The following is a 13,035-nucleotide window of genomic DNA, read 5'->3' as shown; positions in this document are numbered from 1 at the left end:
TTGACACAGGTGATTCTGAATGCTGTGGAATGATAGGGATTCTGGGTGAAGATCCAATGCTGCCCGGTGATATTGGCTGGGAATGAGACAGAATCTTTGAAAAAGCTGTAGCTCATTGTTTCCTTCTTCACTGGAGAAGAAAGTGACAAACATTTAAAGATGTTCATTCCTGACAGGCATCCCAACATCACATTATAATGGCCCAAATGTCAATTTTACAGGAGGCAGAAAATCACACACCTGCTTGGTGTAGATTGGAAAGGTCTTAGTGTTAAGCTGTTTTTGGATACATCATTGACATCGCTTTGTCTTGTAACTTTCTCTCACTTTAAAATCCATTCTGGTTTGTAACAGACAAACATAGGGAACAGAGAAGACTTGATCTGAAAATCTTTCTGGACTTCTCATTTCGGTTATCTATTGCTGTGTAACAAAGCACTCCCAAACTGAGTGGCCTAAAACAACCACCAATTTGCTCACAAGTCTGTGTTGGAAATGGGGACAGGGTGCAGCAGGAATGGCTTTTTGGTGTCCCGTGAAATCTGGAGGCTCACAGCTTGAATGGCTAGGAGCTGACTGAGATGGCTTAATTGGTGCGATACGTCTGGAGCTTCGGTTCTTGCCATCAGCTGGGTTTTTCAGTTCTCTTTCACATGGACTCTTCATATGACCAGCTCGGGCTTCCTTACAACTTGAGTCTCAGGGTGTCTGAGTTCTTACATGGTGTCTGGCTTCCCCTTGAGGGAACTGCATCTGCCAAGTTTCTTAAAGGTGAGGACTGAAACTGGCATAGGATCACTTTAGCCACATTACAAGTCACAAGGACAGCCTGGATTCAAGGATGAGGGGAATAGACATTAGCTCTGCAAGGTGGAGTGGCATATAAATATATACAGGATTAGGAGAACTTGTTGGTCACGACTCCAGTAACTATTGCTGCATAGCATATTACCCTAAAATTTAGTAGCTAAAAACAAATTAGAAATTAAAAACATTTAATTTTGTTCACAATTTTATAGGTTAGGAATGTGAGGAGGACTCCACTGAGTAGTTCTCCACTGAGGGATCTCTCATAAAGTTGCAGTCACATGTCAGCTGGGGCTGCAGTTATCTCGTGGTATGATTGGACTTGACATCCAAGACAGATCTCTCCCTTTGCCGGCCAGCAATGTTGACTGTCGTCTGGGAGCTCAGCTAGCATGGTTGACTGGTGAACCTAAATGTGAACTCTCTAGTGTGGCAGCCTCAGTGTGGACAAACTTCATACATGGTAGCTGGCTTTTCCCCGAGCAAACATTCCAAAGAGGGCCAGGCAGAAGCTACATGGCCTCTTCTCAGCTAGCCCAAAAGTAACAGAGTAACACTTCTACCATATTCTATGGGCTGAGGCAGTTACAAACTCAGTCAGTATCAAGAAGGGAGGACAGAGTGGCCACCTTTCAATGGCCACATTTTAAAACTGCTACGGTGGCCAAGAGTTGGGGAGCTGGAGATTATGTTTTCCAGCTCTTTTGTTGTAGAAATCCACCAACTCATTGGAGATTCCGATAGAAATGAACCTTAAATCATGATACAGATAAACACTGCAGGGTTTAAATCAGAAATGAATGCCTTTCAGAGCTCTGGCATTTGGATCTGAACGTTCAAATTGTTGAGACTTAAGTGTAAAAATTAAAGTGGCTTCCAACTCCCAGATCTTGGCCCAGTGGGCTTTTCTTTATCTCAAGCACTCTGGCTGGAAGTGTAGCTTTTGCCAGGCTGCCTCCTTTTGAACCAGCTTTCTGCTGTGAAATGTTTTCACAAATGAAAAACATGTTTCATCCAGTGAGAAGCAGTCTTGTCACTAAAACATCTAACTTGGTGGTGCCTGATGACAATGTCTCTACACCCAGGTAGCCCAAAACTGCCAGAAAAAAAAGCCCTAAGTGTATGTGTCCTCTGCCCTCCTGCTCACTCCAACTTTACCCTTTAGCACAGACAAGGGAACCATGTGGCCTCTTGCCCAGAAACATTGCTCAGAGCTGCTATAGGATGAGCAAACCTGGAATCCAGAGTCTGGTGTCTTGAGGCATTTGTAGACTAGCAGGAAACTGACACTGAGATAATAGGGCCAAGAGGGTGAGCCTCTTAGGACCTTTTCCACTTCACTACCAAGTAGTAAAACCTCTGTCCTTTATTCCAGAAAGCAGCCCAGCCCTCTTTAGAGGCGTGGCCATGCAACATTTTGTTTTAGAATATTGCTTTAATTCCAGGACTAATTCACTCTACTACACAGAATAACTCTGCACCCCATGCTCTACCGGGTCAATGGAATTTCTCTCGTAAGAGCAGCAGAGACAGGATGGGACACATTTTACCAAAGTGACAAGGCACAGAGAGGTGAAGTGACCAGTTAAGTGCAAATTGCTACACTGAAAACTGAACGTACTTCCACTACAGTGGGATGAGGGAGATGGATCTGGGTGGGAAAGGCTGGGTGGGAAAGGGGAAGTACTATAAGCTAAGCCAGGTCTTCCTTGAGATGCTTCAAGACTGAATCCCTTTGGTGGCAGGAAAAGACCTACGGACCATCCTCACACAGATGTCAGATCTTCCAGCTGACCATCCTGCATTACCAAGTAGCTTGGGGGCTGGACATTGGAGCATGCCTTTTTCCGAGTCAATTGCAACAACACTTTTTTCATGTTAAATTTGTCATGGGGCTTTGAAGAGAGAAAGTCCCCCATTCCTTTCACAGAACAAGCTGCCAGTGACCTCTTTAGCAGAATCTTCAGAAGCTTGGTTTAGATAAGAATGTTTGTCCCTGCACTTGACTATTCGTAATCCTTGGTCTCTGACATGAATGTCCTTATGATGTCATTGATTTGTCTCTATGTGGACACAAACCACCATACTATTCTTGCATGAAGTGCATATTTCCTTTATCTTCTGATATTTCTTTTCCAAGGTGGTTTACAGTGAAGAAAAACACTGTATTTTACCTGTTTGTGTTCATGGACAGATAGACTCCACTAATTTTCCAAAGCAGACATCTCAACTCACCTTGATCATATTAACTAACCTAGGTTTAGTCATATATTGAAGATTAGTCTCCTTTAAGGAACAGAATGATATCTAGCTTCCAGGTGGAAGTTACCCTTGCTAGAGGTGTCATTGTTGATAGGGCTTAGAGAGGGGTCTTATCTGTGGAGAGAACTTTCCTGGAAATCTTAACGTGGCAGGAAAGCTGAGACACCCAGTGTCCACATCAATGCCATGCTTAATATCTTCCAAGACAGAAACTGATCGTTTTCCCAAAATAAGGTATTGTTGCTTAATGGGGGGATGTGGACAAATTAAATGGTATGTACACAATGGAGGAGTATGTGTGTGTATACTTTTGATTGAATGTGCTGAGCTAGGAAAGTTTTAAAAGACCTAGGAGTTTAGAATTGGCAGACAGGACCAGTGAAAATGTGCCTCCCACCTCTTTTTAAGAGGCTGATAGGAGTTTTGAGAGACCACGTGGTATAACAGATGAACACTGGTTTTAGAGACAGACCCACCTGGTATCCTAGCCTGCCGCCCATCTTTGTGATCCATGCTGCACCATGTACCAGCTGTGTGACCTCCTGGCAAGTTACTTTACCTCTCTGAGCTTCATTTTCCTCATTTGTGAAATGAAAATAACAACAAAACAAACACGTCCTTAGAGTTGTTGTGAAAATGGAATAAGATGATGTAAAAGCATTTAGCATGCTGCTTGGCACAGGTTAGGTGCTAAATTGATGTTTACTGTTATTGGGTGTAAATTATTATTATTTTAAAAATTTTGACTTTTATTTTAGATTCAGGAGGTACATGTGCAGGTTCATCACATGGGTATACTGCATAATGCTGAGATTTGGGGTAGGACTCCCCTTCCCCTCGACCTTTCCTCTAAACCCATCTAAACCTCCAACCCTTTTGAATTCGATCATTTGAAGAGAAATGTTTTCCTTCCCAGACAACTGATATTAATTAATGGTCTAACTTTGGGTTGGATAATCACATTGTGTCATCAAGCCCCAGATTATTAGATATTATTTATAAGAAAAATGGGCCTGGAGTTCCTCTCAGACTGAGGATGGAGGCTGCAAATTGAGTTTAGAGGGTTGCCGACCTTTAGACCTGGACTGGGAGCAGGGGCAGCCCACACTCCTGGTCTTGAAAGCCACAGCAGGCTCTTGTAATTGAGTTACCGCCTGGGATTCAGTAAGACTAATCCATCTATATGATTTCTTCGCCTGGTTTAATGCCATTAACAAAACCGAATTAAGAAGGGGGTGGGGCTGAGAAGGATGAGGGAAAACGAATTTTCTGCATGGGAGTCGCTACCGCGCCTTCATGGCCAGGCTGAAGCCTAAGGTCTGATTAATGGACGGTTCTGAGGACCATGTCCTGCTAGTCACCACCCCAGTCCCTCAACAGAGCACGAGGCTACCAGGGACTCGCATGCACAAAAAAAGGCCATCGCAGAAAAGGTTTTCCAGGACGCCCCAGGGGCTATTTCCTGACTACTATCTCACCCTCCTTCCCTAGTTCGTTCATTTTCTTCCCTTCCCTTCCCTCCCTCCCTTCCTTCCTTTTCTCTCCCTTTCTTTTCTTTTTCTTTTCTTTTCTTTCTTTCTCCCTCCCTCCCTCCTTCTTTCTTCCTTCCTCTTTCTTTCTTTCTTTCTTTCTTTCCTTCTTTCTTTCTTTCTTTCTCTTTCTTTCTTTCCTCTTTCTCTCTCTCTCTTTCCCTCTCTCTCTCTTTCCTTCCCCATCTGCCCTCTGTAGAACAATTCTTGAGCAGTTTTCCTTCTAGTTCTAATCTTCAGGGACCTTCTCTGGGTTTTGTCACAAGTATTTCTCAGGCAACGTTTCAATCCTACTTATTCCTCTTCAGCACTCGCCCCCAGTCCCACCTCACCCGTTTGCCTGGGATTGGCCATCCTGGGCGGTGGGCACTCTTTGCTTCCAGTTTACCAACAAGAGCTACCAGCCCTAGGAGGAGGGGCCTGCGTGTGGGGGTGGGGGTGGGGGTGGGAGGTGGCAGCCGCCGCGGTCAGTTTCACTCTCTGACCTACTGACACCCAGATCCCAGAGAGCCCTTCTCTCCCCCCTGAGAGCCGGACTGTCTCAACTTGAACAGCTAGCCAGAAGCGAAAAGTCGTCGACTCCCGGACTGAGATTCCACTGCTCGGTGCGAGCAGTTGCCAACAGGGGAGTCCCCAAAGTGTAGGTGGCGACCAGCACGGGCCTGGGAAAGCAGGCGCTAGGAGTAGAGGAGTTACAGGGGCCGGGGTGGGGGGAGAGCCCGGCTTCCATCTCCTTGGCCAACGGTGGGAGCCCGCTACAGCGGCACCCGCGGGCCCTCCCTGCCCCGGAGGGGCCAGGGGACGCCCTGCAGACACGCTCGCCCGCACTACGCGGGGCTCGCCGGGGTTTTGCCAACCGGCGGCTGACGTCGGCGCGCCCCTGCCGAGCTCTCCTTTTACTACAGCGGGCAGGCGGCTTTGTGAGGCCCCGCCTTCGCCAGCCCCCACCCTCCGCGTGCCCACACCTTGCCGTTTATATAGAATGCGCCGCGGTGTTGATTCGTGGCTCTCTAGGACCGGAGAGTTCTTTGGAAGGAGAGCGCGAGCGAGGGAGCGGGCGAGCTCCGAGGGGGTGTGGGTGTAGGGAGAGAGAGAAAGAGAGCAGGTAAGGGCCATCGTCTCCCACTCCTCCGCCGGCGAGCAACTCCGGCCCCCTTTTTGGCAAAATAATAGGAACCTGGAAATGGATTAAATAGAAAGAAAGAAAAGAGGCGACCCTCTGCTCCCGATTCCCCGCGGGCGAGAAGCTGCGCGACTCTGCGGTGTAACAGGCTCACACGTTGCTCATCACATGTTCAAACATTTCCCTTTCAGGGAGGCTTGTTATTTTTAAGTGAATATTTTTATCTTTGTTTTGATTTTTTTTAAAGCCTTCCTCGGGGTTTTATTTTGATCGAGTTGGCGGCCCGCAGCGGATTGGGAGAGGCGGGGGAAAGCAGCCTGCCAGTGCGCGGGCAGCCCACCCAGGCAACTCCCAGCGAGCGGCCCGCGCGGAGCCCAGGGAGGCCGGCAGTGAAGCCGGGGAGTCCCGGCCGCTCCTCTCGGCCGCCCTGGGGGTTGTGAGCGTGGCTCTCAGCAGGCGGGCAGAAGCTGAGGGCGCGGGGCGCGGAGGAAGCGCCGCGCCGCTTTGTCTCTTCACTTCTTGAGCGCGGCGAGCGGCTCCTCCCGCGGCCGGCCGCTCGGGATCGCGGCGGCGGCGACGACGGCTCCTCCTTCACCCCTTTCCTTTCCTCCCCACTCTCTCGTAGGCAGCAGCGGCGGCGGCGGCGGCGGCAGCGGTGGGGAAAAGCGGATTCCGCCCCGAACCACACCGAGGGGAGCTCGTGGTCGAGACTTGCCGCCCTAAGCACTCTCCCAAGTCCAGCCCGCTCGGCGAGGACTTCCGTCTTCTGAGCGAACCTTGTCAAGCAAGCTGGGATCTATGAGTGGAAAGGTGACCAAGCCCAAAGAGGAGAAAGATGCTTCTAAGGGTAAGCCCGCCCGCCGAGTCCGCCTGCTTTCCTTTCCTTCGTTTCCCTCGCCCCCTCGCGTGCGCGCCGCCCTCCGGCGGCTCCTTGCCTTCTTCCCGGAGCCTAAGCTGCCCATGACCTCTGCGATCCCGGGAGAAAACGGGGGGCAGAGGTCGCTAGGCGGTGGATCTAGGTTTGCACCACTTTCCCTCCTTCCTCGCGGAATTGTCGACCCTCGAGTGCCTCCAGCCTTCTCCACTCCCCCTCTGGACGCACCGTGGTGGCGCTGCGGGCGACGAAGCTGCTGCAGCCCGGAGCGCCGGGGACCGCGCTGTCTGCTGACAGCCGGCCGCCTGTCTGTATAAGTGCATGTGTGTGCGTGTGCGCGAGTGTGCATATGTGTGCTGCGCGCGTGCAACATGGTGACATACTCAGGAATCTGCCCTGCTCTCAGAACCCAAGCTTGAACCCACCTTCAGCCCCCTCTCCCCGCCCCCAATGCAAACAAAGAGCCTGGTCGAGACGCAGAACCCCTCCCCCCTTCTTTCCCCCACCTCCTTCCCCCCCACCCCATACACCTCCTAATCCCAAACTCCTTATCCACCCCAACCCTCGGGGAAGGCAGGAGTTTGCACCCTTCGACACGCCGCGTGCAAAAGTGAGCAATCCTGGTGCCCTGGCGCCGCCCGCGCTGCGCTTTGGCAGCACAGCCTCGCCAAGCCCCAGGAGAACAAAGGCTGTTGTCCCCTTGCCACTAGTGCCCAGCGTGAGTGGGCCTCCGCGGGAGGGGGCAGTCCTCTTCCTCTGTTTGCTGGGGTTCAGCCACCGCGCCCGGGGCACCCGACCACTGGTCCCTCTGGAGTGCGCGCCTCTGCCCAGGGCCTCCCATCGGCGGGTTGGGGAGGCGCAGCAAAGCGGTGCTCAGGCTGGGGAGAACTAAGGCAAAGGAAAGGGACGCCCCCCCCCCCCCGCCCCCGCGCTGGTTCTAGCGGTTGCCTTTCTCAGGACCGGAATTAGCTCCAGAATGTAAACTGGAGACAGCGGCCTTGGAGACCGGGATTCGGAGAGGCACAGAGAGGGAATGTGGAAGAGCAGTGGGGAACAGCAGGTGCCTTAGGTGCAAGTGTCCGGAATGGCCACGGAGCAGACGCTGGGGTGGGCTGGACTAGCCCTGAGGGCCCCAAGCACACTGGACCGCAGCGACCCACGCTGAGTCCCCACTGCAGAAGTCAGGTTGCAGCACGGGGAGTCCCAGCTTTTGTTCATGGGGGCCCCAATTCCTCCCTGAGCCCTCAGGCCCCCTTCACTCCCACTCCTTTCTCTATTCCTTGTTCTCCTGTCCTCCTTCTCGCCTCTCCCCATCTCTCAGAGCTTTCTTTCCCGGGAGATTCTAGGGCAGCACCAACCCTCCCCCGCGGAAAGTTGTCAAAGTCTTCAGCTCAAGGCCTTTATCCTTGTTTCTAAGTGGATCCGTTTCTTCCCCAACTAGGCGAAAGGGTGACTGAAGTTTCCAGGTTCCGGAAGTTTATGGAGGGGTTAGATCAGTTGTCATACGGGTCATTGTTGCCCCCGGTCTGGCTCAAGGCTAGCATTCAATCCCAAGTGAAAGAGTAACTTTGGAAAGTAGAACGACAGCTGTAGGTTTCCAGAGCTCTCCTAATTGTTGAATCTCAAACAGGCATTTATATGATAAAGGAAAATGACTTCAGCGTCATTAAATCGTTTTGTTTTCCACTGAGAGCCCAGAGAAGTAAATGTAATTAAAGAATGTAGCACCAGATTGATCTAGGCACGTCATTCCCCTGTTGAATCTGGGAGTATTTCTCGTTTGTTTCTGGAACTTTGGTTCCTGATTTCCATCAGGTGGTTACTTCAGATTTATTTCAGGCTACCGTTGGGAGACCCTGAAACCAAATTCATTCACAGAAAATGAGTTTCTGTTTTAGGAATATAATTTGCAGTTGTCCAGAATGGATTAACGCATCTGGAAACAGGACAGGTTTCTGTAATTCAATAATACAAATTTGTACTAGGCATGTGTCATAACATTTTCTTGTGTTGACTCACCACATTTGAAACCACATACCTCTGTAGGAATTGTGTAATTAGCACTTGAAATTATGGCTGTAATTAGAATAAATTAATTTTACAAGGCAACTTTTAAGAAGGGAGTTTACTTCCCTGAGAAGATGGGAAGCTTTTGGCTGCTAAGAGCAGGATTGCCATTTCAGCCTTTCTGTTCGTTGTTGAATTTAGAGCATTTTCAAAATAGTAAGTGTGTAGTAGCCATTAGTATTTTCTTCTTTCAAGTATATGAAAAGTCTTATGTGACTAAATTTTAAAGACTACTTTTTATATTAGAGATGAAAGGTACAAGGTCTACTTATCTTTTAATCAATAGAGTTTATATATGTTAACCATATTTCTGAAGAGTTTTCCTTACTTACAAATTTCCTATATATAGGTCATCTTTAATTTTTTAAGCTGAAAAACTAATTGGCATATTCTTTGTAACATAGCGAGATATAGGATCAAGCATTTCATAGATACCTTGAATATACACACATTTAATTTTGAACAGTGGTGTGACAGATGATTGGATGAAATCAAATAATTTAGTAACAGTTTGAATGAATTTCGTAATCTGTTTTCAGAGTCTACTGCTCATTTAAATTCAGCCTCCCACCCCCATCAGTTAGGGCTCATACCCACAGTGTATCATAACTACATCAATTATTATAGAGTACAGTGTTTCCAGAGCTTTTAAAGCACAGGTAGTAGGTTTCCAGTAAATTATTTTGTGCTGCTGAGTGAAATATGGCCTTAAGAGTACATAAATTGCTGATTGTCTTTTTAAATGACATTTTCTTCAACTCACTGAGGTTAAGACCAGTGATGGACACTGATCTTTTTCATAACCTTTTCAAAAACGTAGCCAGACAAGATAGGCTGTTCTCTTTGGAAAGGGGGCGGGGACCTTGATTCTGTTTGAAACTATTAAAAAGGCCTCTTGTGCAGCCAGTTGCCTTTTGTGTATTTATTTATGCTTTGTATAAACTTTAAAATTGGCAGATGTGTATATAGTTTGAGTCACGCGGCTCTTGGACCGGAGGATCTGTTTCCATTTCAGGGAAGAAGAAAGTATAATATTTGTTTGTTCAAGCAGATATTCTCTTAGCTTTGACTCACTCTTGTCTACCTTGTCACATAAGATCTTTTCAGCAGTCTTCTGTTGGAAAAGCACTCAGTTAAGGCTGTTTCTGGTTTGTTGCAACAGTTTTCCTGTGGCATCGGAAATCTTGTAGGCTGCTATAGATAAAACCAAATCTTTTTTGGATTAAGTAAAAATGCTAGCTAATTCTCGCTTTCAAAACTGTCTTTAGGTTTGTGGCTACATGTTTGGAGTTGGGTGTGTTCTTTCCAACAACCCTTTCCTTTGTGCTTAGCTTAACAGCCACCATATCCAGGCAAGTTTCAAGGCTCTGTGGGCTGTGGGTTCTCTTGGTGAGACAGCACTGTTGTCAGGCTGGGCTCATGCTGGCTGCTGGACAATGGAGGACAATTCCATGCATAGCCCAAGAAGCCAGCCACTTGTACAGCTGCTGTTGCAATGGATTGTAGTGGCCCCATGCATTTACACCACAGTTCGTGTTTTGTTCACTTCCTGACCCTTTCCAATTTGTCTTTCTACCCTATCCTGTTTAAGAAGGACAGGGCATTGTGGTCATGCAGCCAGCATATCTAGGCTTGAGTCCTGAATGCCTTCCAAAAGATCATCTTGATCGTTGTGGTTTACTATAATAGGTTTCATCAAGTGTCTTTCTCAGACTTGGGCCAGGCAAAAGCAGATGTTTAGAGATATTTTACCGACAAGAAATTATGAGGTTGGTGACCTCTTATTAAAAAGTAACAATGATCATCTGTCTATTACTCATGTAGGGACTTGTTTTTTTCACTCTGACATCATGGTCCCATGGTTTTACATACAGTGTCATAAGCCACACGGTCTCTTCTGTGCCGAAGGAGGTGATCACAGCCTTGCTAAGGAGGTGTGACCAGGGAGATCTCTAATCAGAAATATTGGTCTGTTCTTGGGGATAGGTGGAGAAAATGAGCACACATTATATCCAAATCCTCTTCATAATTATTTGTAGCAGCATGTAGCTTCTTTATTGACAAAGGCTAAAGCTAGAAGGGGGACCAAGTTGGGGCATGGGTTAGGGGTACTGTATCTTTTCTCTAGCTTAGTACTGCTTCTTCTAAGCCTCTTTTCAGCACAGTTCAAATAATTTAAAGGGGTTAGTATGTGTCCTAGGTCTGGAGATGTGGGTGAGGTTGGAGTGGGAATGGATGTTGAATTGGGGCCTGGGTAAGAAGCAGAGGGTGAGCTGTGGGGTGAAGGAAGGAGTTGAGGTCGATGCCCACAGCAGGGAGATTTTATGGGTGGCTTCGAGGACAGGGTCAGGACTGGGGAGAGAATTGGAATCAGGGAGAGAATTTGAATCAGAATTGGATAAGCCAGAGGGCTGATTTGTAAGGCGGCGAGTAAGGATATGAAACAGCGTTCCAGGTCTCTTTGCAGCTGTGCTGTTTTATGTCCAAATCAACTTCTTATTCTGGGAATTACAATCAACATAGAACAACCAGAATGTGTTGCAGTTCTTCAAATATATCCAATAAAAAGGCTTTCTAGTGTCTGCTTCAGTATGACTTATATTTTTGGAGTTGAGAAATTTGAAAAGAATGGACAATAATTGTCAAGATTAAGCAATTGAAGGAGGGGGGAAAACCATGTGCATTAAAGTAGAGTGGATGAAGGGGATCCTACATGTCTATTACCTTGCTCAGCTTAACATTATCTTTGAAATGTGAAGACTAGGCACATAATGTAGTTTAGCAATTAGTACAGAACACAAATGTCTGCATAACTCATTTTCTGCAGTCACTGATTTATGTTTCCCTATCAAGAAGACACATCATCACCATGATATATCAGCACAGGCTGAAGAGTGGATTTCAGGCTCATTGTCCTGTGTAATGTGGGTCATCTTAGTTAGTTTTCATCAACTTGAAACGTAGGTTATCTCTTTGTAATATACCAGCTGTACAAACTTAGTTGAATCTTATTTCTGACATTTTTTAACATGGCATTTTATCACTTTTTTGAATGTCATATATTGATGAAACATTTCCTAAGAGTGTGGGTTTCCAGGTAAATGCATTAATTTCCTAAAGAAGTGAAATAATATTTAGTAGTCATTATGACCACCCCTCCAGGCCTCAGATCCGATTTCTCCTTGAATTGGATGGCCATTTTTTTCCTTTAAAGCAGTGTTTTCCAGAGTATTAATTCTGAAAATGGGGGGGGGGGTTATTAGAAAAGAAATAAATTATTGATTCTTAGGGCACAATGGACATATGAAGGACTATTATATTAAGGGATCTGAGTTGTAGTAAATATTAAGTCTAAATTACAATGACTGTTTATTGTGATTACTGTAAAGCAGTTCTCATGGCTATTCTTGCCTTTGCCCTTTGAAATTACTTTTAGCATTGATTTTCAAATGGAAATAGTACTAGTGTCACTGGCTAATGACCTTCCCCACAGGCAAAGGCTTCTGCTGGTGTAGGGTTGTAGTTGACATTCTAGGGAGTACAATAGGGCTGTTCAGAGCTAAGTTGCTTGCTTGGCCTGCCTGCAGATTTGGTCTGGACAATCACTCTTTGGCCTAAAGGAATCCCTAGTTGTACATGTCTGTCCTTTTTTTTGTGGTTCCTGTAAGTAGGGCTGGGAAGAAAGAAAAGAATCTTCTGGTGAAAGGCAGGCCTAGTCAAAGGCCAAATTAGAAAAGAAAAACAGTAAAACTCAATTTCCTTTTTTTGTAATTGAAATTTACCTGTAGTAACATGTACAGATCTTAAGTGTGCATCTCAATGATTTTTGATAAATATTTACATCCGTAAAATCAACACCAAAGTCAAGATACAGAACATTCTTGTCACCCCAGAAAGTTCTCTCATGCCCTTTTCTAGTCATTCCCCTCACATAAAGTCAACTCTTATTTTATTCTTTTTTGTTTTTGTTTTTGTTTTTTTTTTGAGATAGGGTCTCAATCTGTCACCCAGACTGGAGTGCAGTGGCACGATCTCCACTCAGTGCAACCTCCGCCTCCCGGGTTCAAGTGATTCTCCTGCCCCAGCCTTCCTAGTAGCTGGGATTACAGGCGCGTGCCACCACTGCCCGGCCAATTTTTTTATGTTTTTAGTAGAGATGGGGTTTCACCATGTTGGCCAAGCTGGTCTTGAACTCCTGACCTCAAACGATCCACCCGCCTCGGCCTCCCAAAGTGCTGGGATTACAGGCGTGAGCCACCGCTCCTGACCTCCTATTTTTATTTCTGCCGTCATCTATTAGTTTTTCCTGTATGCACTCTTTGGTTTCTGACATACCTAGCCACCTCCCCATCCAACACTCTTCATCCCCTGTT

At 46.8% G+C, this 13,035-nt stretch overlaps 1 protein-coding gene across 2 annotated transcripts in view; it reads left to right on the top strand.

The window, feature by feature from the left end:
• The first annotated feature begins 6,484 nt into the window (after nucleotides 1–6,484).
• Nucleotides 6,485–13,035, top strand: part of FGF13 (fibroblast growth factor 13) — a 592,158-nt gene continuing 585,607 nt past the window's right edge. For both annotated transcript variants that reach the window (XM_009235319.3, XM_054544113.1), the window contains exon 1: nucleotides 6,485–6,568. In XM_009235319.3, the coding sequence (XP_009233594.2) occupies nucleotides 6,520–6,568 (49 nt within the window). In that variant the 5' untranslated portion in view covers nucleotides 6,485–6,519. The remainder of the gene's footprint in view (nucleotides 6,569–13,035) is intronic.

Source organism: Pongo abelii, chromosome X (assembly GCF_028885655.2).
Source record: "Pongo abelii isolate AG06213 chromosome X, NHGRI_mPonAbe1-v2.0_pri, whole genome shotgun sequence".
NCBI lineage: Eukaryota > Metazoa > Chordata > Mammalia > Primates > Hominidae > Pongo > Pongo abelii.
Note: the sequence above shows the minus strand (reverse complement) of the source record. Positions and strands in the feature narration are given on the sequence as shown.